A 23,809-nucleotide genomic window follows, 5' to 3' on the forward strand; every position below is an offset into this window, starting at 1 on the left:
CAAGAGATGCTTTTAACCTCACAGGGAACGAGAGCTGCTACAAATCTGTGTGCATGCACACACCCTGTGTTTTACACTGGGCTGATGGAGAGGCCTGCTCCTAACCAGGTTGATGCTTTTGAGCCTTTACCACATCTTTCCTTGGAGTTAGAATGCTGCCTTCTGAAGGCTGACCTAGAACAGGGGCTAGACAGAATAAAGAATAAAGCAGGGATTCATTAAAAGACCTCCATGGATCCACCTTGGGCAGCACAAGAACCCAGCCAGGGCCACACCCAAGATGAACCAAAATGGTCACAAAATGGATGACTGGTCACAAGGTCTCACACTTCTTTAAGTTCTGGTCCATTTTCATATTGGAATTAATTGTCCAATTAGAGCTTTAGCTTGTGAAATCACATCCTTCTTGTTTTTCTCTCTTCAGTCCACATTGTTTATGTACTTGGGCCTGAAATTTGGATCATTTGTCCTTGGCCCCCAGGTAGAGAAGGAATTGTTTTGTCTCCCTACTCTGTGAAGACAGCTCACCATCCCCTATTATGAAGCTCAGGATTACACACTAAAGCAGCACAGAATATGAAAAATATAAAAACTAAAACCTCAGGCATCAAAAAAGGACAAAGTCTGCAGTTCCCTACACAGATGGAGAGCAAGGAAAGGATGCTCATCAGTCTGTTTTGCCTGCCAGTGGCTGCTTGGGTTTTAATTGTGTCTTTCTCTCCAGGTGCAAGCAGATGAGCTACCCAGAGGACCTGCCCCAGATCTCGGTGGTGTTTATCTTTGTGAACGAGGCTCTCTCTGTCATCCTGCGCTCTGTGCACAGCGTGGTGAACCACACCCCATCCCACCTGCTCAAGGAGATCATCCTGGTGGATGACAACAGTGACAACGGTGAGCTTCTGTCAGTCTGCCTCTGAGCACTGTGCCCCGTGTGATTTCTAGGTGTGAAATGTAAATGTCTTTCTTGATGAGAGGGTTGATTGAGCCATTTGCACAAAGCTGTGAGTAAATATTGACTATTTGTATAACAAATAAACATTATGTGGATAAAGCCTGTTGATTTCATTGAAATCCTAACAGAATGAGTGGCATTTATGTAGGCAATCTTAACAGGACACTTTTCTCCAAATCCAGAGGAATATCATCATTATTAGAATAAAAGTTTAAATTCTGCTGCCAAGGAAAAGCAAGGCTACAGATTCTCTTTAAAGATAATTGCTACTCTTTTATACGGCAGCACATTGGTTCTTCATTATTTAGTCCAAAATCCAAATATTGGTGAGCATGTAGGGTGCTATTATCAGCATATTTCACAATACAGTCATGTTAGAAGATTCTCAGGATACAAGGGACTGGTGTTGTCATGTTTAAACTTGTACATTACACTTCTAGAACTGATTCATCTTCTAAAATAATATTTATTTCCAATAAGCCTAAAATTTAGCATTTCCTCCTCAGATCAACAGCTTTAAGTTCTTTCAGTTTTGAGTTGCTCTTACTCTTCAAGATCCCTGAAGAGAAGGAAGAGCTGAGAGAAGAGATAACTCAAACAAAATTAAGTTCCAAAACCTATAGGTTTAAGAAAATGTTTATGCAATTCAGATCTCATTTATGGCACTGTAACCTGTGGAGTAATTATGTGAGACTGCAAAGTGTTTGAGTCAAGGCAATCCTGAGGAGAATTGAACTCATCATTTCTCAGTGAACTCTTATATGGCTTTTCTCTGCCACTCTTCTAAATAACTGGAGATTTATCAAGTCTTTGATTCTAATGATAATGATTCTACTGTCTAATATAGATCAGAAAAATGAGGCTGCTAATGTCCTGGAAGCTTCTACTAGTTTTTCTGATAAAGATATTCAGGCAAAAGTCACTTTATTAATGAGTTGCAGTGTAAATGAATTACCAAACTACATTGATTTAAAATAAAAAAATAGAGAGAGACCATTTTGGTAATTTGCCTGTTTATAAGCCTCTTGAAATGAAAGCTGAAAAAGGGTGAATGAGTTCTGCTCCGTCTGTGATTGAATGCCTGAAAATGAACAAAAGAGAAGTCTATTTGAGATCTTCAATATCCATTTAGTTAAAAAGGAAAGAAGCCTGGTATTGAAAAATCTTAATTATATTTAAGGGAAAACCCTGAAAATTAAGGGAAATTAATTGTGATCTGAATTACATCTTGACCCAAAATCCATTGAGGTTATTTTTCTAACTCCTACTGAACAGCATAAATCAGAAAAAAAAAGATCACCAGACTGGCATGTTACACTTGCTTATGGTAGAATTGCTCTTCCAGAGCCCAGTTGTAACCTAATACAAATCATCAGAGAGTCAGAATAGTAATTTTTTTAAAAATATGTAGACAAACTAACTGTTCAACATGACACTCAAATAAATCAGGCCATATTAAAGCTGGGCAAGTCTCTGGTGTGTGCAGAATTTCTCTGGGCTGAAACCACTGGAACTGCTCCACGCCTCGGCTGCAGTACTGGGTTTGTATCTGTCAGACTCACCAGGGGTTTGGGAATATATAAGGACTCCTCTCCCTTTCTGTTGCAGAATAAACACAACATTGCAGGGCCTTTCTGATTCTAAATGCTTGTGTGTGTTTTGATTTTGTCCTGCAGTGGAGCTGAAGTTTAACCTGGACCAGTATGTCCATAAGAGGTACCCAGGCCTGGTGAAGATCGTGCGCAACAACAAACGCGAGGGGCTGATCCGAGCCAGGATCCAGGGCTGGAAAGCAGCAACATCCCCTGTGGTGGGGTTCTTTGATGCCCACGTGGAGTTCAACATTGGCTGGTGAGTGCTGGCTGTGCCCACAGGGGCAGTGGCACTGGGACAGGGCTGTGCTCAGCTGCAGGGATCACCTCAGCAAGCACTCCTGAATTGTGCTCCTGATTATTGCAGCATTGCTGACAGGCTCCTGCAATGGCTGCAAGGCCGTAAAAAAATCTGTTGTGCCTGGTCTAGCATGGCTCTGTGGAGAGAGAATTAATTGGAACCACAATGGCTGTGAAATCCCAAAGCAGTCAGATGGGGAGTCATGGTTAAGGAGGCTCAGGGCTGGAGGATTTCAAGTGCTTCTTTTACCTCCTTGTCATTTTCTATCATTTCTTCTTAAAAACTTGAATACCAATCTGATTTCCTCATAAATTTTCTTGCATTTACATTTGAGGGAAACATTAAATTATTGCCTGCAATTTTAATAGGGCTTGAAATTAGCATGACTTTCCCCATCGCCTTTTGGTTTAATGGGCCAGAACTGCATTTGGAATAAACCTTTGTAGCACCACTTGGTGGCCAATATTTGGCATTACTGGAAGTTGGGACTGTAGGAGCTGATCTGTACCATCAGCTGCAAAAGGACTTCTGGGACCTTCAGCATGTAAAACATGCATTTTCCAAAGATAGGCTGGTATTTGATAATGATGATGCAGAGTTATGGTGGAAATGATTATGCTCTGCAATTCTGGGAGATATCCTCAAATTAAAACTAAAAATAGCTGTACTTACAACTAGAGAGAAACTTAATTGCAAAGGAGTAGAGTGTTTATTTTTATATGTTCATGAATATCTTTATAAAATGGAAGATGCAATAAAATAAGTCTTGTAGTGCACCTGTTTTATGATCATCGCATTTTTATTCCTTAGGACTATGTTAGACTATAATAGCAGCTGTAGTAATTTTCTAGAAGCTTAAGAGTTGGTTTAATTTATTTATTTGCTTTTAAAGCAAGTAGATCTTTCAAATTTTTTCAAACATTCCTCTAGGGTAATACCAGCTATGGGACAGGATCAGGGCCTGGGGACAGCATGCTCTGGGTGCTGTCCCCAGTGCTTGTCCTGCCCAAGCTGCAGTTTTTTGGGGCTTGAGGAGAATTTTGTTATCATTTTATAAAGACATTGAGATCTGACTGAGGTACTGTACTCAGGGAAGATCAGCAGTGGTGTCAGTAAGCAGAAAAGGGCTTTGTGGTTGCTTTGGGGTTTGTTAGGGTTTGGTTTTTTACTGTACTGCTTCGCCTTGATGTCAGAAAGGGTTGAAATCAGCAGAGCAAGAACCTGGAGTGCTCAGTAAATGAGAGTGTGTATATCCAAGACAAAAGGTTTGTGTTTTCTGCCCCCTGCCTGGTGCACCCTCCTTCCAGCAGAGCTCTCGGGTCTCAGCCAGGCTCTGGCCCTGCTGTGGGGCACTCGGTGATCAGTGGGGACAGAAACGTGCTCCAGGAGCTCCTGTGCCCCTTCATTTCAGAGCTGCACCTGTGGGCTCAGAGTGTTCCCTGCTGGTGTTTCTCCTCTTGCTCCACTCAACCCTTGTGGCTGCTCAGAGCCATCTCAACCCCTGCTCCTGCCACTCCTCCTGTTTTAGTTCTGTCCACCTGTGCACATGGGGTTGCCTGTCATCTCCATTTTCATCTCATCTCCTTTGACTGGGAGGGACTGAAGTCCTTCCATCTGGACTGCTCTATTTTTTCCCACCAGGTTAGCACTGCCCCCACTCCACAGCCCTACAAACTCAGGAATCAGGTGGGAGTCTCCTGTTAAGGCTCTGCTGTTCTATTCTCCCACTAAGTTGCACCTTGCCTGAATATTTCCACCCATTTTCAATGCTTATTTATGTATTCAGAGGCCACATGGATTGCTCCCACTAAAAGCTGTCTATGGATTATTTGTGAGGCAATTAAAAACAAGCCAATTCCTTTACCACAGAAAAGAGCATTTAGCTTTCTGTTTGGTTTGTGTTCCATCTAAAAGTCAAGTGCCTGCAGTGCAATTTAGTTTCCCAATCTATGGCTGCTTTACCTGCCTAATCAGTTGGCAGATTAATTCATAAAGAATCAAAGAAAGACTTCATCACTTTCTCATGAAATATGCAGGACTGACAACAAAAAAAACTTCTTTAAACAATAGTGGCCCATTTACAGGTGGCTTTTTGCCTGATATCATACTATAGCATTTTATGGGCTCTCACAGCATAGCTCTCCAGGGACACTTCTTCTAAACTAAATTACAATCTGGTAGGATATAAAAAAATACTCTGCAACCTGGCAGGTCAAATTAGCTATTGAATTATTTATTTTGCTGTGCTTAATTGCTGCTTTTTGGCTCCTCGGGTGTAGAAATATGTTATCTCAGAGCAGTGATTTTCAACTGACCTGTTCCCCTTAAGGTTTTTGATAGTGTGAGCCAATACAGCTGCTGTGAGAGTGGAAGTGGAGAGGACTGCCTGAAAGGGAGGCCATTGCTATTAATTCTCAAGTGGAATTTTAAATTAGAATTACAGGGTAACGTATGTGTACATTTCATTTCTAAAATTCTACCTGTCCTGTTGGAGTAGAACCTGGCCTGTTTTTAATGGTTACTTGGTGTCAATGGGAGTCAGCAACCCAGCAGAGCCAAGAGGGAGGAAAAGCTGCTTTGCTTTCCTCTCTGGGGGTGTAGTTAAGCTTGTTCAGTTCAGTTTTCCTTCAGTCCTCTGAAGATTAGAGCATTCCTGCTCTGACTCTTGGGTTAGGTTCACCCAGCGTGCCTGAAGGCACCCCAGGCACCCTGAGAGCAGAGCAGCACATCCTGGATGCTGATTGTGTTGCAGAACATGCAGAGCATTGTACAAACCCCTGTCTTTGAGAGATGGGAAAGAATAACATGAGAAGGAGAAGAGACCTTCCCTACATTATGTCTGGGAGCAGGAAAGAGATTACAGAGATAGGGTGTTAATTCTCTGGGTGAGAAAAGGACACATTGAGTGAAGGAGAGCAGAAATCGGTACGTGAAAGGCAGAAACCACAATATATTAGCAGCCATAAAGAGGGTGCTAGGAGCCATAAAAGAAGACATAATGATAGAGTATTATAGTTGCATTCTATCTTAGGAATTGCTTTTGCTCCTATCACAGAGGTATTATCAGAGCACTGAATGGAGTTATGCAGTCCTGTAGTAATTAAAATTTTGCCAGACAAAGGGTGAGTTTCAATAAGGAAGCAGTGAAGGAAGAGGATTTAATCAAAAGATTTCAACATACCAGCCAGACAGAGCCTGACATGAGAAAGAAAACATGAAATATAAGTTGAATATCCATCAGATTCTGTCACACACATCCCATCTTTATGGATAATCCCTGAAGACGCCAGTGTTTTAAAAATATACAAAACTGGTTTTAATAAACTACGAAGAGCTAAAGATCAAGATCCCTAGGCCTGTGGATGATACTTTGCACATGCTACTTTATACTGTAAGGTGTAATGCAGTTTGTTGTGGTGGCCATAAGCAATGGATTCTCAAAAAGGTGTGTAAAGGAGAAGGGAAGTTGATTTCCTTCTAATCTTCTGCTGACTTTGGTTGTCCCAAGTACTCTCTAACAGAGACGTGGTTGTGCTGTCCTGGGGCAAAGCCACAGGGTCTTTGTCCCCCTGAGAGCTCCCTGGTAACATTTTCATGCAGGGTACTGGAAGCCAATCTCTACCTGCAGGTAAACTCCCTGTCCCCCTTTTCCAGTTCAGGTGGTTCTTTGGGGACATGACAAGGTCCAGGTGGCTCTTTCCTTCTAAATGAGAGAAGTGGTGGAGGTGAAATTACCTTTGAGTCCTTCTCCTGTGCAGTCTCTCTCCTCTCTGGAGCATTCAAGCACATCTCTCATGCTCAGGATATGGTTCACTGAGCATCCCTAGGCTGAGGCTGACCGGAAAAACCCAAATGAAAAGGGAAGGACGTGTGTTTGTTAAGGGAGTTCTTCCTCATCCACAGCCTTAGGATCACTCTGGTAACGTAATGGAATACAAGTTTTTCATAGAAAACCAATATAATCTGAGTGGAGCATGCAGCAGAAGCCACGTGGGCCTTTGGGATCCATGGCAGGGTGCCAGCCTACACGCAGAGGATGGACCAGAAAAGCAGCTTCAACTATTCATCTGCCTCAACCTAGAATGTTCACTGAAGCACCCTCGTTGCTTTTCAGTGGTGCAGAAAAGAGCCATTGAGGTTTGGCAGCCAAAGAGCTGATCTTTAACTCTCCAGCAGGCGTTGGTGCTGCGTTCCCTCTGTTCCAGCTGGGGACTATGGGGCTGAAACTTCCCTGGACACATGGGAATGCTGACAGAGATGTCAGGCAGGACAGATGGGGAAGTTCTCTTAGAGACTGAGAAAGGGAGAATGAAATTGATTTCTTTTTTAGTTCTGTGAACACTTCTTTACAGGAAAGGCATTCCTCATTAAATATTCTGCAGATGGCCTCAGTGAAGAATTATGTTATGTCAGTAGATCTGCTTGTCTGCATCTGATAAATGTGTATTGTCAGTGAAATGTGAGGTAGCGTGCAAAATCATGCAAAATAAGCTTTCAGTTTACACAGCTTTCTTTTTTCTTACATTTCTCTGTTAAGTTTATACTTCATGGTACCTGACAGTGGTAGAGCCAGAGTAAAATATGGTGTTAAATCCAGTGAGCCATAAAATCTAGCAGATGAGACCACGTTGTCTTTCATTTATGTCTTATAAGAACTCTTCTCTAACTGCTTGCAAGAAGAGGAAATTCTGATTTGTGAAAGCAGGACAAAGAAGATTGGATTTTTTTTTTAGTTAGTTCTTCATTTTTTATTGGAGTAAAAAGTAGGATAGTGATGGTGAAGAAGAAGAAAAAAAAAAAAAAGAGGCATGTTTATCTCAAAAGAACCCAGAGATCAGGGTATATACCCACCTGGGATAGGGCAGAATTGGAGAGACATTTCCCAGTGCAATTCCTGCCATTTAGGAAAGGATTAACTTTTGAAAAAATTTAGAAAAAGTGACATTTGGGCTGCAGGGGGGAATTTATTGACAAATGCTCGTACAGCCATTCTAAGTACTGGAAGGTAAGGTCTGCTTCTCAGGTGCTGCATGTTAGCAAAGCATCCCTGAAGCTGTGAAGGCCATTGAAGTGCCAGAGCTGGGCAGCAGAGGATCTGGCCTGTGGCATGCATGTGGATTCCCTTGGATTGTGAGCATTTATTCTGACGTTGTGCCTTTTTAAAAGTCTGCTTGAAGCCAGCAGGTGTTTTTACATATTTAAAAAGGTGAATTATATTATCATGTGCACCGAGGAGCTCATTACTAATTTCTTTTTATCTGTTTTTTATCTGGAAGAAGCTGTTCTTTTTAGCATTGTGACAAATCAGCCTTTCCCTTTGGCATGAATTCTCCAGCAATCTGATAAGGATGTAAGACAACACAGAGTTTTTGTTTGCTGTGGTTTCCCATGGGGTTTGAGCTGCTCTGAATCAAGCCAGTGTTAAATACAAAATGCATATATGTTCAGAGATAGACTTACAGTAGGATTAGAGAGGCCTATGTGATCACAGTATGGCCCCTGCCTTTGCTCTCAATCTTCTTACAGGCTTATTCTATACTCTGGCTTAAATTCTGTCTTCCAACTCTCTTCCTACCTCCAATGTTTATCTTGGAAGCATTTACTCTTTGAATCCCACAGAACCAGCATTGCTGGAACTCCCAATAAAGTCATCATGGGTGCTCAACACCTTGGAAAATCCGCTGTTAATGAAGAAATCTTTCCACTGGTAGGCAAAATCATTGAAGGCATGTGCTGTTTAGTGATGTGCTCAACTGACTTGGACAAATCAAAGTGACTAAAATTGAACTGAAATACCCTTTAGCCTAGTGGAGTCTATAAGAGAACTAAATTTATTGTCCTTTCTCTTCTGGTTTTATCTGTTTACCAACAATCTATTCAGAGAGTGAGGAGGACACTGACAAATACTTAGTTTTAAAGAGGATGGAAGGGGGAGGATCTTCACATGTCACTCAATTCCAGTCCAAATTGTCTGCTTGGTTTTTATTAAGTGGAAAGAAAACCCCACTTGGGTGATATGAAGCACTACCTTTAAAGCAGAATCTTTTGATTATATTTAGTTTACTGAAATCCATAGTGTCTATGAATATGCCTGGGAGAACTTTCCCTCTTGCTCCAGTAAATAACTTGTTAACAATGCATGCTGCTCTTTGCCCATAAAGTACCTTGACCCAGATGCAAACTAGGAACCTAATATTTTTGCACTGGAAAATGAAAAATGGAGATGGATCCCAAAATCCAAATCTGGCTTATGCACCTAATCAGGCAGGGCTGAATCCTGCCTCGCTGCCAGCAGTGGCCATGTAGAAAGGCAATCTTCCAAGCACGTGTTGCAGCTCATCAGCTCAGTGTGTTGGACATCCTTAGACTGCAGCAACCTTTTCCCCTCTTACCCTTTCAGTCCTGTGAGCTGGCAGAAGCACCTGACTTCTGCAGATGGACAGCAGAAAAAACAAGGCAAAGTGAAAAAAAAAACATGGAAAGAATGCTGGTGTCCAAAAAAGGTCGGGGGGGGAGGGGGGGGAGGTGTAAATCTACACAAGTAGCAGTTTGAAATTAGGAAAAAAAATTTAGAAATTACCTGGAAAGATTTAATCATAATTATTTTTATAATCTGAAGCAATTACATAAAGCCAGAGTGACCAGGAAGGTTGACAAAGGATTTGATGAATGTGCAGCTCAGCTCAGCATAACTCTGAGGCTGGGCTTTGCTAGCCATGAATAGCAATGAAACCCTCTCCTATTCCATGGATTACTCAAGATAAGCAATGCAAACACAGTGCATTGCCCAGTCCTGTTCAAACTCCCAGTCCTCCTTTATTGGCCATTACCTGGGGATCTTGGCAGGCAAGCAGCCCACCAGCAGTGCTGGCAGGGAGAGGGCTCTGGCAGGGTCTGGGATTTGAGTGTTCCTGCACATCTCACAGAGATGAGCTTGGGCTGAGCCTCTGAATACCCCATTGCTCTCTCTGCTGTCTATTATAGGGCAGGACAGGCTGTGAAATCTCTCAGGTGTGCAATGTTTAATTAAAAGGCTCTCCATTCTGCGTTTTTGCTAGGAGAACAGCTCTGGCCTGGATTTTCTCTTTCTATCTGTGACTCAGAGCCGACTTTCTTACTTGTGGGTGTGAAAATATTTTGGAAATTTGGTGGCTGTGCAGTCTGTCCAGATACTCAATATTTCCTGCTCCTAACACATGCAGGGATGTGATTTCCACACATCTGGATACCAAGAGAGCTAGGAAATCACCTCCATGGGTGAGACAGGAGGTTTAGAATATGAACTTCCAGCAGTTGCTTTCATACCAATTGACTCCATAACCATGGCATGGCACTTGACTTCATCTGTTACTTGAGGGTAGAGAAATCAACTCTTGTTGAAGCAATAATATCTTAAATATTTACATTTCTTGAGTGCAGGGGACTTAAACAGAACATCCATCACCAAGACAGGTGCCTTAAATTTCATGAAAGTTCAGAATCTGTGATTTCACATCAACAGGTTGATAGAAAGTAATGGAATTTCATCATGTATTTTGACCCCAGCTATTGTATTACACTCCAGATCCCCCCCTTGTGTCATTCAGATGCAAAACACCAGGTCAGGTGGTAATAAATGTGAGTCACACAAATGGGAAAACACAGAAATTCCTCAGGTATAGAGTGACAGGAGTAGTTTGGTGATAGTTTGTGTGAGAGCAGCTCCAGAGCTGGGAATGGATTGTTCTCCATGTAAAGAAGAAAATTAGGTCCCAGGTTAGCATTTTCAAGACTCAAGCATTGGATTAACACAATCACAAATATGATTAAGGGCTGGAAACTAGTGTGACTGTTGAATATTTTCTTCATATTATTTCTCTAACCATTATTTGGGATACACTTCAGCAGTCCAATTTTAAGATGTGTTGCAAAGTAGCAGGCTAAATTCCCTTTATATTCAAAATAGGTTTCTCTGGAACATTATTAATCTCACCCAGTTTCAGTGTCTACATTATTATGAGAAGCATCTGACTATAAAAGTGCCAGCCTCTGCCTCTCTCTGCTGAGAATGAAAGTTTGAGGCAATTACTGTGCATGTGGGGGGTCCACTGCAGGTATCTGACATTAAGGGAGAAGAAATCCTTATCTTCTTTCAGCTTTTCTATTACACAATCTCAATCTACCCTACAAAGTAAAATACTTGGAAAATGAGCACCCCAGGAGGAACTGTGGAAGGGACATGGAGCCTCCAGGATAGTTTTGAGTATGATGATTGAACAGTCTTGCTTTGTATCAACATAAACATGTCATTAATTGGGGACTTGAGGATTTGGTGACCAAAGAATTCCCACCAAGAGAGATAAAAGTAGTTTGGAAAACTCCCAGTCTTTCCTTGTTTGTCAAAGACCTGCTTCCAGAATCAGACAGTAGTGAATGACAGAGTTGGATTCTTGCAAAGGAAACCCAGTTACAGATTTTTTGCTTCAGAAGGCATGCAAGCAGCTTTCCTGCTTTGCAGGGCAGGTCTGGAAATCAGACTTAATAAATTTGTTCGAGCCATGGGAGTCAAGCAAACAATGAGTGACACCTATACCTGTTGTCTGGTGTTTCAAAATCCTTTGTTTCAGAGTTTAGAGGGAGAAGGAGAGCTTTATACCCAAGGGTTACTGTGTCCAGGCATGGAGTCACCAGACTAGTGATGGCAAGTCCAGCCTTCTGTATTTTCTTCTGCTGCTGAGCAGAGATAACATGATGGAAAGTACAAAGCAGATTCAGCTTTTCTGCATTTTTCCATTCTTTGTCAGATTTGCAAGAGTTCTTCTGCTACCCACCCACTGGTTTTTAAAAGGCTTAATCTCATAAATATAATCTCATACTAATAATGGAAGTGGCTTATCCAGATCTGGTAGGTCACACTGGCTCTGTGGGGGTGCACAAGTGTGGCCTAAAACCCATATGAATTGAGAGTCTGAACCATGTACAGTATCTTCTGCTGGCCTAAAAGAACATTTATGGTAACAGGCAAAATATGAGGTAACACTTGAAACCACAAAGGAGTAATTGTCTTCTGACCAACAGCAAAAGAAAGTGAGAAAAGATCAATGCTCAAATCCTCCTACCTCTGTGAGTTGCAGCAAACCACCATTCCCTTAAAGATCCATGTGAGAGCTCTGCAAAATTTTCAAAGCACATTTCAAGGAGAAACACACAAAGGAGTGAACCAGTGGCTCTTTCTAATACTGCTTTGAGGAATGATTTCCACCCTTGTGTAAGTCTGCTACCTCTTTGGATCAGATTCTCTGTGAACTCATAGCAAACTCAGACTACCTTGGTCAGAAATGAGTGTTTGCAATGAAGCTTTTTACTTTCCTTTTGGGATGTAGCTTCTGTGGAAAGCACATTGATGTTTTAAAGCCTTTTGAAATGATTGAACATTTCCTGCAGTTTGCTGCTTTTGCACCATCTGGCACCTGAAATCTTCTCATCACCAAAGAGGTCTTAGAAGGCATAATGCAGCCACATTTGTCATTCAAACTAGATGTGATGGGGTCAGTCTTGGGAAACGGGATTAAAATCTTTGAGTAACCTTCAGATTCTTGCAGCCCCTGGTGTGTGTTTAGCTCTTCAGGCCATGCCAGCCAGTATTTAATTGCTGCCAGAAATCCTGGTGGTATAGCCAGTAGGAGACCATTTAGCTGCTATTGGTGATGGTGTCTCTCAACATTTCTCCATTGTGAAATGAATTAACAATCTCCAGGCCTCAGAATAAGTATTTGGTCGAATTTTGTGTTGTTAGGCCCTGGCACAGCTTCACAGAGGTGGTAATTCCTGTGCAGGTGCTGTGTGCAGTGTCCCACACCAGCTGCAGCCCTGCAGCGTGTGGCTGCGATCTGTACCCCATCTCTCCCTGCCCTGCTCTGCCTTTTCCATCTCACTGTGCTGATGCTCACAGCCTTAGAAAACCTCATTTTATCAGCCTGCAAAGCATGCCCTGGGATTACAGGATGGCTGTCAAACCTTGTGCTGTTCTCACTGCTCTCAGGGCGGAACCGGCGCTCACGCGGATCAAGGAGGATCGCAAGCGGATCATCCTGCCCGCCATCGACAACATCAAGTACAACACCTTCGAAGTGCAGCAGTACGCCAACGCGGCCCACGGCTACAACTGGGGGCTCTGGTGCATGTACATAATCCCACCACAGGACTGGCTTGATAAAGGGGATGAGTCAGCTCCCATCAGGTAAATCTCCCCTGTGCTGTCACTTCTGATGTTTCCGTCTCGGCCGTCTGCCGGGGGGGAATTTAGGTGAACGAGTGTAGCCACGTTTCTCTTCACAGAGAAAAGCAAGGCACAATTCTTCCCAAGAATATTTCTGGGTTTCACATTCTCTGAACCGCAGAGAGAGAAAGAAAACACAGTTCTTATCGTATTTGCTGTGCCTGTGTTGTGCCCAAGTAGAATGCAATATGGAGATTGTTTGCCCAAAGTGATGGTTTTTGTTTTCTTGGCCTGTCCTGTGTGTGTGTTGGGGCTGTTGGCTGACAGTCATGAGATTCTGTGCAGTGGAGTGCAGTTGAGTGCTTGGCAGATTCAGTTTAGATGTAATGTAATGTAGTATAGAATAATATAGTATAATAAAGTAATTAATTAGCCTTCTGATAAGAAGGAGTCAGATGCATTCATCTCTCCCCCTCATCGGGGGCAAAAATATTCACTATAAATGAGGCTGTTCTGGTTGAATTTTAAAACAAACCCACACCAGACCATGTAGTCAGTGTGTCAATTTACTTTTCCTTACAAGAGAACATTGTACATTACAGAAATGGAATTTTCTGAGGAAAGGCCATTACAGGAATTGTGAAGGTGTTTCTGAGAATTGTTACAGTGGGAAAACTGATGTGCAAAGGGCTTTCTCTCCCCTCCATTTGAAAATTCACATCTCCTAGCCTTTCATCTCCAGTGCAGATGCTCGTCTAACAGCTCCTCTGGGACATATTGTGCTGGATAAAGGGTACTGCTGTTACCAACTCCAGAAATAAATGCTAAAAAATTTGAAGCCTAAGTATGCACTTTAGGATGCTCTTATTTTTAAGTCTTCTTAAGAAGGACACAAATTACCAGCTTAAAGTCATCTTCATTTTCATGTATATTGGCATCATCTTAAAGCAAAACTCTTCTGTATGGTCCCAGTGTGGGCTCTGGCAGAGGAGCTGATGTACTTCCCTTCCAGTGCAAAGCTTGAGTTGCCAGATCCTGAAAAGTTCAGCCAAGCACTTCCAACAACACAACCACCTTAAAAAATGCCAGTGGTCTTTTGGAAGTGAAAAGACACTGACACACTGATCACATTTCTAAGTGACCAGAGGGATGGGGCCACCTCACAGGATCCTTCCCTCATGAAGAGTAATATTTTAATCTGTATTTGAGCAAGTGTTGCAAATTGTACTCAGGTTCATTCTCATGCTCTGTGACTGCAAAACAGAGCTATACAGTAATATTAACCTTATTTACTGCAGGACAGCACAGTCCATCATCACTGACCTTTTGCTTGTCTTGAAACCTCAATAAGCAGGGAAGTAATTACTTAGGAAATCAGTTTTCCTGGATAACATGCCCTGCTCGCCTCACATTGTTTTAAAAGTGCAGATGTTTTATACCTGTTTCACTCAGCCCTGAGAAAGTTTATTGATAAAGGAAAATTAATCATCCAAAGCTTTCACTCCTGAAAGGTTTTGTGCACTTCATGACTCACAATTTATATGTGAAATCATTGCAGTAATTTTCCCATGGATTGCTCCAGTATTTTAGTATCTTCTGTTCTGGAGACAATGATCACATAACAGATAAGACTGAACTAAGAGGTTAAACCTCAGCAATAAAGGACCTGATTTCCCATGGACTTCCATCAGATTTACATTCAGGCTCTTGCTGGTGCCACATTGGCACTGAGTTGGGCTGACACAGGAGTGAACAAATCCAAACTCAAGCACTGAGCAGGGTTAAAATCTGATGCACAGGAGTAGCTGGCTCCCAAGAGCAGTGATTTTACTCTGAGCCTGAATGGAGAAACCCTCCAGTTCAACAGTGCATAAACTGCCCAGAGACAATGAGACAAGCAGCAGGAGGAGGAGAACATCCAACCCTGGCTGGCAAATATCAGGAGCACTGACACACTGCCACCGCCTTAGCATCTCTTCCACAAATTAACAATTCCATGCCCTAAATGCAGAGATATCCACATGGAACCATGAACACTTCCATGTCTCCCTGGGCACAAGTTCTTTGAAGGCAGGGATTCAGGAGAGCAGGGCATCCCCTTTATGGCCACACTGCAGTGTGTGCTGAGGGGCCTCTGAAGCTGTAGCACCTGGATGGATTTGCTAAAGCATTTGGCTGTTGTGTTGTTCCTGCCTGTGGAAATATGATGTGATTTTGTGGCTTTTAAGTGATTTGCCAGTGTAATTATGGTAGTGGAAAGAGTGACTGTGTGAGTGTTATTGATGAAAACAATCAGGAAGTCTGTCCTTAGGAATGAGATCTGAAAGTGGTCATGCTGGGAACTTACTAGCTGTGGAATATTTAAAGTGTGTTTTCAAAAGGAAGGCAAAGTCAGGCTAGTGAGCAAACTTTTTTAAAAAATTACATATGTGACTTGGTTTGGTACAGGTTTTGGTTTTGTAACCAGCTTTCCAAATCACATATTGCAACCATGATCCCTGTTTCAGTCCACTTTGCAAGACAGAAACAGTGCACTTTGGTGCTGTTTGAATCCATGTGTCTGTCCAGTGCATTCATAACACTGCAAAGCTGCTCATCAGCATGGAAACTGCAAGTCCATTTAGTCCTTGCTACCACTGTACCTCTTAAGGTTTTGTTTGACCCTGTTTTCAGCAAGCAGTGGGTTTGGTTTGTGCCTCTGTGTGTGTTTTGTGAAAGAGAAGGCTGGTAACAAATAACCCTGTGATTGGTTTTGTGGTTGATGTAGCTGAATACTTTCTGCCAGATCTCCAAAAGGATTAGAGATTTTCAGCATTAAAGAACATGTGTACCCTGGTATCAGTGAGGATCAGAGCCCTGGCATTTCTCCTGTTTGCACTGTATGAATAAATATCATCAATGTGCAGAATTGGGTGAGGCATTTGGAAAACAGGGTCCAACTCCTGTTTCCTTCTGGGACTACACAACAGATGTGCTTCTTTCCTAAGAATTTTTTCTGTTTGAAGCCTGATCCTCTAATTTCTTGAACACTGACAGTGGTGTGATTCTACTCAGCCTTGCTAGGAAAGAGCAGCAACTATTCCTCATGCCAGTGGGTCATTCATGGGCAGTCATGTCCAGTGTGCACCATGAAATGCCACATCAGCTGTTGTGAGCTAAGTGACAAAGGGGACGTGGCCTTGAAGTGCTAACAAAGGTAAAGAAATAGCAAGAACAAGGTGTCAGATTCTATAAAGATTTCTGATGCACTTTAAAGTCAGTTCTTTTCCTCCCCCACATTAATACTCTGAACTTCAGAACAATTGATGTTCCCCAAGTTGGCCTCTGCAGGCAATCCATTTTCCATGTTTGACATTTGAGATGGAAGACGTCTGTAAAGTGAAGATTTAAATGAGGATTGTTATTTTGACACACTGTGTCCATCACGTCATTTTCCATTCGTGTTCCTGCGAACACGCTGCCCAAAAATGTCCTTATCATCTGGCAACACACTGTGTAACAAAGGATCTGTTTCAGAGGGCTTCTAATGAATTTGACTATGCATTGAAACAAGCTGGGCTTTTTAATGCAGGCTGTATTTTTTTTTCCCTGGGTTTTGGAACAGCAAGGAAGGTTTCTGGTATTCTGAACTCTGGCTCTGACTTGTCTTCCCTCACCTGCTGTGATTATGATGGACTGCTCTGCATTTGATTTCTTGATCAGCAGCCACTAACATTAGAGTCATTAGTCAGCCTGACCCAGCCAAGCACTGCACAGCTCTCCATTTTATCTTCCTCCAGCAGCAGTGGTGCATTTCATTGTTGCATATGTTCTCACTTACTGCTTTAATATGCCATAGCTTGGTACCAGTAGGGATGTGCATGTACATGCACCGCATCAGCTGCTCCAGAGAGCGCCAGTGCCTTGCTCATGGACATAAATTAGAGCTTGATGTGCCCCTAGTGAAGTGCTTTGTGCTGCTGCTTCTATCTGAGACTGTGTGTGCCCATCTCACGTGCAAGTCAGGCCCCGTGCTGGTCTGCAGTAGCAATAATGATGAAGCCAATCTGGGCCCTCACTGCTCTGGGAAGAAATCCACCTGAGCTCAGGAGGTAAAGTCTTTCATTATAAACCATGCTGCCATGTAATAATAAAACTGGTGAGTGTTTATTGACTGCTCATAGCCATCTTTTCAGTTTCTGGTTCACAGGAGCCTGTAACAAAGCAGTTTTGCTTTTATTTGTCCAGGTTTTGATGGGTGTCCCGCCTGTTCCAAAAATTTACTTCCACAGGGCATCAGACAGTTGTTCTGCATCCGTATTTGCTCTGCCTTTCTAGATGAGCATTAGCTTGTCATCTTGTCTTTTTTTCCCCCTGTTTCTTCTGAGCAGCAAATCTATTCTTGAGTTATGTTCTTGGGGCCTGGTGTGACTCTTTCTTGCAGAAGACATGAGCTGTAAGAAAAATAGAAATACTTCTGCAGGTACCATGCAGGTTTCCCCACTTACATGTCAGACCAGGGCTGAGGTGCTCTTAAGAACCTGAATCAAAGAAACATCCTGCTGGGAGAGGTGGAACACTCAGAGACAGGATGTGTTCTGTGTCATTTGAAACTCCTTGTCTCTCTCATTATGCCTGTATATATACATTTATGCTTGTATATTTATTTATGGTTCTATTTGTGTTTGAATTTATGTGTTTATTGTGTTTGTCAGTTTTCCTGGAAATTGCAGCTGGCTGCTCAGGAAACTGTTTCAAATGTGACCTGATTGCATTGTGCGCATATGTATATATAAATAAATATATATAAATATATGCTGACCTTAAGGCAGGGGAGAAAGATGCATAAGGCAGAGGAAGACTGACTGTACCACATGCAGTTTAGTCCCCATCCCTTTCTCCTTCACTGGTTCTTGATGAAGCCCCCAGGCACCTCCCTTCAGAAAGGGAAAGGAGGGAGATGCACCTGGCTGGAGAAATGGGTGCCAGCACAGCTGGAATTCTACCAGCAGAGCTGTGCTCCTGGGGATCTCACTGACACAAAAGTCCTGACTCAGTCCTGCAGCAAATGCCTTTCTCCCCTGGCCAGTGTGCCCCATCCCATGGCAGGCACTGCCCTCCCCACACAGAGCCTCTCCTGCTGCTGCTGCTGCAGGGAGGGAGAGTTCACCACCAGAAACCTCTCTGTGCTTCTTCCCTTTCCCAGGGCATTACCCACAGAAATGTTTCTCTCATGTCTCCCTTGCTACAGCAGTGCTGTCAGGTAATTCCCCCAAACTGACTAGGCTGTATCTTTCTCCAGTGCAGAATCAATACAATTCTGGGCTGCATTTTACGCTTTTAGCTGCAAAACCCATTTTGCTGTGTTTCCCACATTATCCTTTGAGTGCTGCTGTAGATTATAATTAATCCTTATAACATCCTCCATTGTGTCAAAGAATATTCCACAGATCAATTAAGTTTCACAACACCTTTGAGGTGGTGGTAAAAAAATAGTACACTTCTAATTGCTGCTTTCTCCTTCCAGAAGTGTCTCTGTTTTACTAGAGAGTGCATGATTGAGGGAAAAGGTTGTTTTATATAAAGCAGGTTAATATCTTGTGCCCTGAATCTGTGAAGTGCTGGGGGCACTCACCTTCTCCTGTGCTGCCCCTTGGGCAGTGAGCAGGGGGTAAGAGGTGCTATCACAGCTGCTTTTGCTCATGTGGCCATTTCCAGCTTTCAAGATAAGTCTGCTGCACTGCACTAGAAGTGGTGGATGTACCAGTGCATTTCAGGTACTGGAGCAACCCAGTTCTAATGCCAAGTGAGGGCCTTGAGTTTAATTCAAGCACATTTTTTTAAAAGTGTTTGTTATATGCCAGTGTGACACGGTATAAAATTATAAAAGCTGGATGTGGTTCTTTCTGTCATTGTTCTGCTGTTGTTGCTCACTCCTGAGAACTTTTTTTTTTTCCTGGAAAAGCTGTGAAAGCTTGTGAAGTCTATATTTGAATATATATAATGAGAAGAAATAAACCCTAGAAGGGAGAGATGGAGTTGCAAAGACAGTCCTCAGTGGCATTCGTTTGTGAGTGATGATTATTGTAGTAGTTGCATCTGAAATGTATTTCCCACCCCCGTTCAATTAACAACTCAGGGTCTTAATGGACAGAGCCTACAGCTGCAGCAATCCATCCCCCAGAGAGAGAGATTCCAGCACCTGAGAGCAGTCTGCAGAGCCTGGCAGTGCCATTCCTCATTAGAAAGGGAGGAGACGTCCTCATGGGAACATCCTACTGCTGTAAGGAGCTGCCTCCAGAGGGTTTCTGTGGGGGAGACAGGGCTGGAAAAAGAATGAGTCTAAGCCCAAACTGGCATCTTAGTTTTGTAAAGCAGTGATGCCTTGATCCAGTGAAGCCTGTGTTTTGTTTTGAATAAATGAAAAAGAAAATGAAGAAAGTGGTGTGTGTTTCTCCCTGCCATCTCCTTCTCTCATCATGGGTAAAACTTTAAAAATACACCTGAAATATTCCCTCCAAGGCTTATTTCATTGCAGAGGTACTGAATTTCCTTACCTTGGTTGTGTCCTTCTTTCATTTTATTCCAAGATCAAATTTATTCCTTGTTAGCCTAAGATATGCTTTTCAGTGGTACAAGATGTGAAATCAAGATGTATATAGGATATGTCTCATCCTGTGTACAGGAGAGCTCTCAGCTTTTTTAGGCAAATCTGTTTCCAGGCTTGGCTCTGGGAAATATAATCAGGAAGATGCATTTTATCAAATAACTTGATTTATAAATGCAGAGATCCTGGTGGACAAATACATGCATCAGCTGATGATGGAAGTGCCCAGCCAGGAGTATCCAGGACCCTGTGTGGTTTTTGTAGAGCTTTGAGACCACCTCTAACTAGAGAATGATTCAACAGAAAATCTTCAGAAATTACAGCACCAAATAGAGAAGTACTGGAATTTCTTGCATATATGAAGTGCCATGTGATTGATGCTAATAGGTAAATTTAGAATGTAAACTTGAAGACTAAGAACTGTTTAATCTGTGTACATTTGTTATGAGCTGGAGTTTGTAATAGCTAATGAATGGCTTAATTTTTTTGCTTTGATCTCTCTGTGCAGGACACCAGCCATGATTGGATGCTCTTTTGTGGTGGACCGAGAGTATTTTGGTGAGATTGGCCTGCTGGACCCTGGCATGGAGGTCTATGGAGGAGAAAACATCGAGTTAGGCATGAGAGTGAGTAACAGAGAGCCTTGTGCATGTGCAAAGAGTGCTGGGGAGCTTGTGGCCCAGCAGAGCTGCTGTCTCACTGATGGGCTGTCATGCTGGAGTAGTTGATGCTGCAGCACTATCTGGAAGTGACAGTGCCAGGAAATGAATGCTCCTGGCCTTTTGAGCCTTGAGAGCACTGATAACAGTCAGGAATATGCTTTATTGGTTTATCCTGTTAGTGTCTGAGCCCAAAGAGAAAGGTTTTCCCCTTTCCCAGTATCTTTCCTGGTGCAAACAGCCACTCTAAGTCTCCATGTGCTCATTGCCCTTAGCTGGGGTTGTACATTTGTTCGCTACAGATGCAACACCTACAGAAAACTGAGGCCAGGCTGGTAGAAGTCAGTTGTAGTGTTCATCATACACACACTATGAATCCTGGGATATTTTACAACTCTAAGGATCCTCCTTGTAGAATAAGAATACAGGGTGCAGGTATTCAGTCCTGTTGGACAGGTCAGTGTGAAGTGTGGACAGATGACTTTAGAATACCAGTTCCTGTGGCCTGGACCTAAAGGAGATTTGATACTTGTGATCCCTTGCCCTTGGTTTCAAGGTGGTACTTGCCAGCAAGTCTTCCTGAAGCCCAAGGAACATGTCTTTCCTTAGCATTTGAAAATTAGGCCACTTAGTGTTGCATGAACAGAGTTTCCTCATTATAAAGCTGACTGTTTAATTATTTTCCCTTTACTCTTTATCCCCTGCTTCCCAGTAACATGTCCCTGGTGCATGTAATGTGCTCATTAAAGCATATATTCTGCTCGTGGTGAAACATTGAACATCAAATTAGTCCATTCTTTATCTGGCTCTTCTTTTTTTCTAAAATGGCTACAAACTCCTTCACAGCATTGGACTGAGGAGGAAGGTCACTGCAGCAAGACTTTATTTTCACATATGGGTGTGTATTTGTTATTCCAGCATTGCAAGAGGGATGGGGTTTGTAATGGGACTGTGTGAATACACTGCTTATACTTTAAGGTTCAGAATTCACATAGGGGACAGAAAAACTGCTACCACAAATCATCCAATTTTCCTTAAGAGGGTCAGGCTATTACCAGGATTGTGTGAGCTTTCCTTTATCATTGTGCAGGGCTTTGAGCTGTTTGAAGCTTTTTCCACATGGCTGCTCCCAGAATAGATTGAACACTCTGGCAAAACTCTGGCGTGGTTGATGAATAAGCCTCCTAAGAAATCTGAAAGCTGTCGCTCTTCCTTAGGCCAGGAGAACTTGCTGAGTACGATTAGAGCTCCTGGTAAACAGAGGCAAAGGTTTTAATAGGATTATGAAATGGCACTTGCTTGAAGAGACAAGGATTTGAGGTGAGTGAGGATGGGTTTTCAGGGATAGGGAACCTGTTAAAGCCTGCAGAAAGCTTGGATCTAGAAACCAGCTCTTTTTCTTTGGGTTTTATTTTGGTTGGGGGCTTTTTTTGCCCTATAAGAAATGCTAACCCTACTGTTTGGAATGGCTGTATGAAAATACAAGAGTATGAGTATGAGTTTGTTGTGAAATAAGCTGTGTGTCCATAGCACAGGTCTGTTAGTCTGTGTTTCCAGCCTGGTAAGTAATATACAGTGTCTGCCTCCTCATTTGCAAATCCTATGTGTGATCCCCTCCTGTGAGTCTTTCAGAGCTGTCAGAAACTAACAGTGTGAAAATGCACAGGAACCTTCTCCCTTCTCTCTAGGCTATTTATAAAACCACTGTGAATTTACCAAGTTGGGGGTTTTTTTTAACTCCAGAACCTTCAAGTAAATTGCAAAAAAATCACTTTTTCTAAGGCCTGGCGCAGTGACCCATGCAGGGATATTTGGTGCCTCCCCTCCACCTGCCAGAGGGATCTGTTGACCATGTGTGACTGCTTGTGCGAAGCAATGAAAGACAGAAAAAGGAAGGAATACATGAATGAATAAGTAAATAACAAAAATTAATATAATAATAAAAACATGTAGAGAAAGTGACCCATGCTTGGCTGAAAACAGTCCCTATTTGAAATAGCTGTAACAATAATCCTTTTCAACTTTTTTGAAAACTATTATCATGTAACTGCTAAGAGAAAAGGGATTAGGCTTGGAGTGTCTGAAATAGATTACATTGCATCTAGTGAACCCTTGTTTAAATTGTTTTAATAAAGTGAAATAGGGAAACTCAGTGAAACTAATGAACTGATTTGGGAGGATACTGTTTGATAACCCAGCTAATTCCCATGAAATCTATTGTTTATTAAAAAATCCTGATCTTGGGTATTCCACTGTTGGCTTTGCCCTTTTCTAAATTCCATAGATGGAAATATTTAAATCATTAACCTAAGTGATTTTCTGTATTGAATATGAATAAGAAGTGCAACAACAGACTGGGGCTGCCTGCTATGTCTATTGAAAGTATTGGCTCTGCAGCTCTTTTTTAAACTCCTATTATTTTTTGAGTAAATAATGGTGGTTAGAGCTGCACCATTCTCCTGATGGGGTGACTTCACACTGAAGCCAATGTCTGTTTGCCAAGAGAGGGAGATTCTGGTTTGGTTGAGAAAAAGCACCAGCTGTTCTGGGAAATAAAAGGGAGATGGACACATTTGCAGGCTTGTGATAGTAAGGAAATGGATGGACCCTTACACAATGTCACCTCGTACTGTATTTTTCAAAGGTGGCAGTTTCACCACAAGGTGGATAAATTGGGGGACTGTTAGGACAAATGGTGCTATTCTCTCACTGCTCTCCAACCAGCTACTGAAGCTGATGGGAGTTATTATTAGCACCTAAACACAGGAAATTACAGCATCCAGTCTTGGCTGCCTCCTCTGTGGATGAGCTGCCCTTCATGAGCACAGGCTGAAGAAGTCACTCTAAATTCAGGGTAGATCATATCTGCTGCTCCTGAACATCAAATGGTCTCCCTGACCTGTAGTAAGTACAGGGAGAAGTCCCAGTAGGAAGAGAAAGTCAAGCAGTGCTTGAATGTGGAGGCAGACAGGGTTCCCTTTAAGTGAGGGTCCCAAATTATGACCCTGTAAGAAACTGCATGCTTTGCAAGCATCATGTGAGTTCCATTCCTAGTGGGAGCTACAGACACACTTAATTATTTAGAAAGGGATCATATAAACATTAAAAGCCTAGTTTATGATTTAACCTAATACAAGCAGTTTATGATGCATCTTTTTATAGTGAGTCATTAATCATTGCACTAAGGATCCCTCTCTTCCTCTGGTGCTCCAGTGATAAGGTGAATGAATTGCTGTTCTTTTTACTTTGTGCCCATCAGCTGTAATAGTGGGTGGAAAGAGATCAAGCATTTATTTTAAAGGATACTGCAGCAGAAATTAAGTTCTGTTTCCGCCATTAAGAATCCAAACAAATGAAATTTTAAAAAAATATGTTGCCACGTTGATAACTGCAAACAAAACTCCTTTTCTTTTATGGCCAGCATCAGGCTGCTTTATTCTCAGTAGCACTGAGTCAGCACCAGCAGGTGTGTCCCAGGTGAGTTTGGCCACTTTTGTGGCACTGTCAGTGGAACGTGCGTG

At 42.4% G+C, this 23,809-nt stretch overlaps 1 protein-coding gene across 1 annotated transcript in view; it reads left to right on the plus strand.

Annotated features, from left to right (window-relative positions):
- The window catches only part of GALNT9 (polypeptide N-acetylgalactosaminyltransferase 9), a 126,099-nt gene that overhangs the window by 45,757 nt on the left and 56,533 nt on the right, over positions 1-23,809 (plus strand). The window contains exons 3-6 of the mRNA XM_041488777.1: positions 725-891; positions 2,629-2,803; positions 12,867-13,064; positions 20,138-20,255. Of these exons, the coding sequence (XP_041344711.1) occupies positions 725-891; positions 2,629-2,803; positions 12,867-13,064; positions 20,138-20,255 (658 nt within the window). The remainder of the gene's footprint in view (positions 1-724; positions 892-2,628; positions 2,804-12,866; positions 13,065-20,137; positions 20,256-23,809) is intronic.

This window comes from Pyrgilauda ruficollis, unplaced genomic scaffold (assembly GCF_017590135.1).
Source record: "Pyrgilauda ruficollis isolate IOZ18807 unplaced genomic scaffold, ASM1759013v1 scaffold9, whole genome shotgun sequence".
NCBI classification, from domain to species: domain Eukaryota; kingdom Metazoa; phylum Chordata; class Aves; order Passeriformes; family Passeridae; genus Pyrgilauda; species Pyrgilauda ruficollis.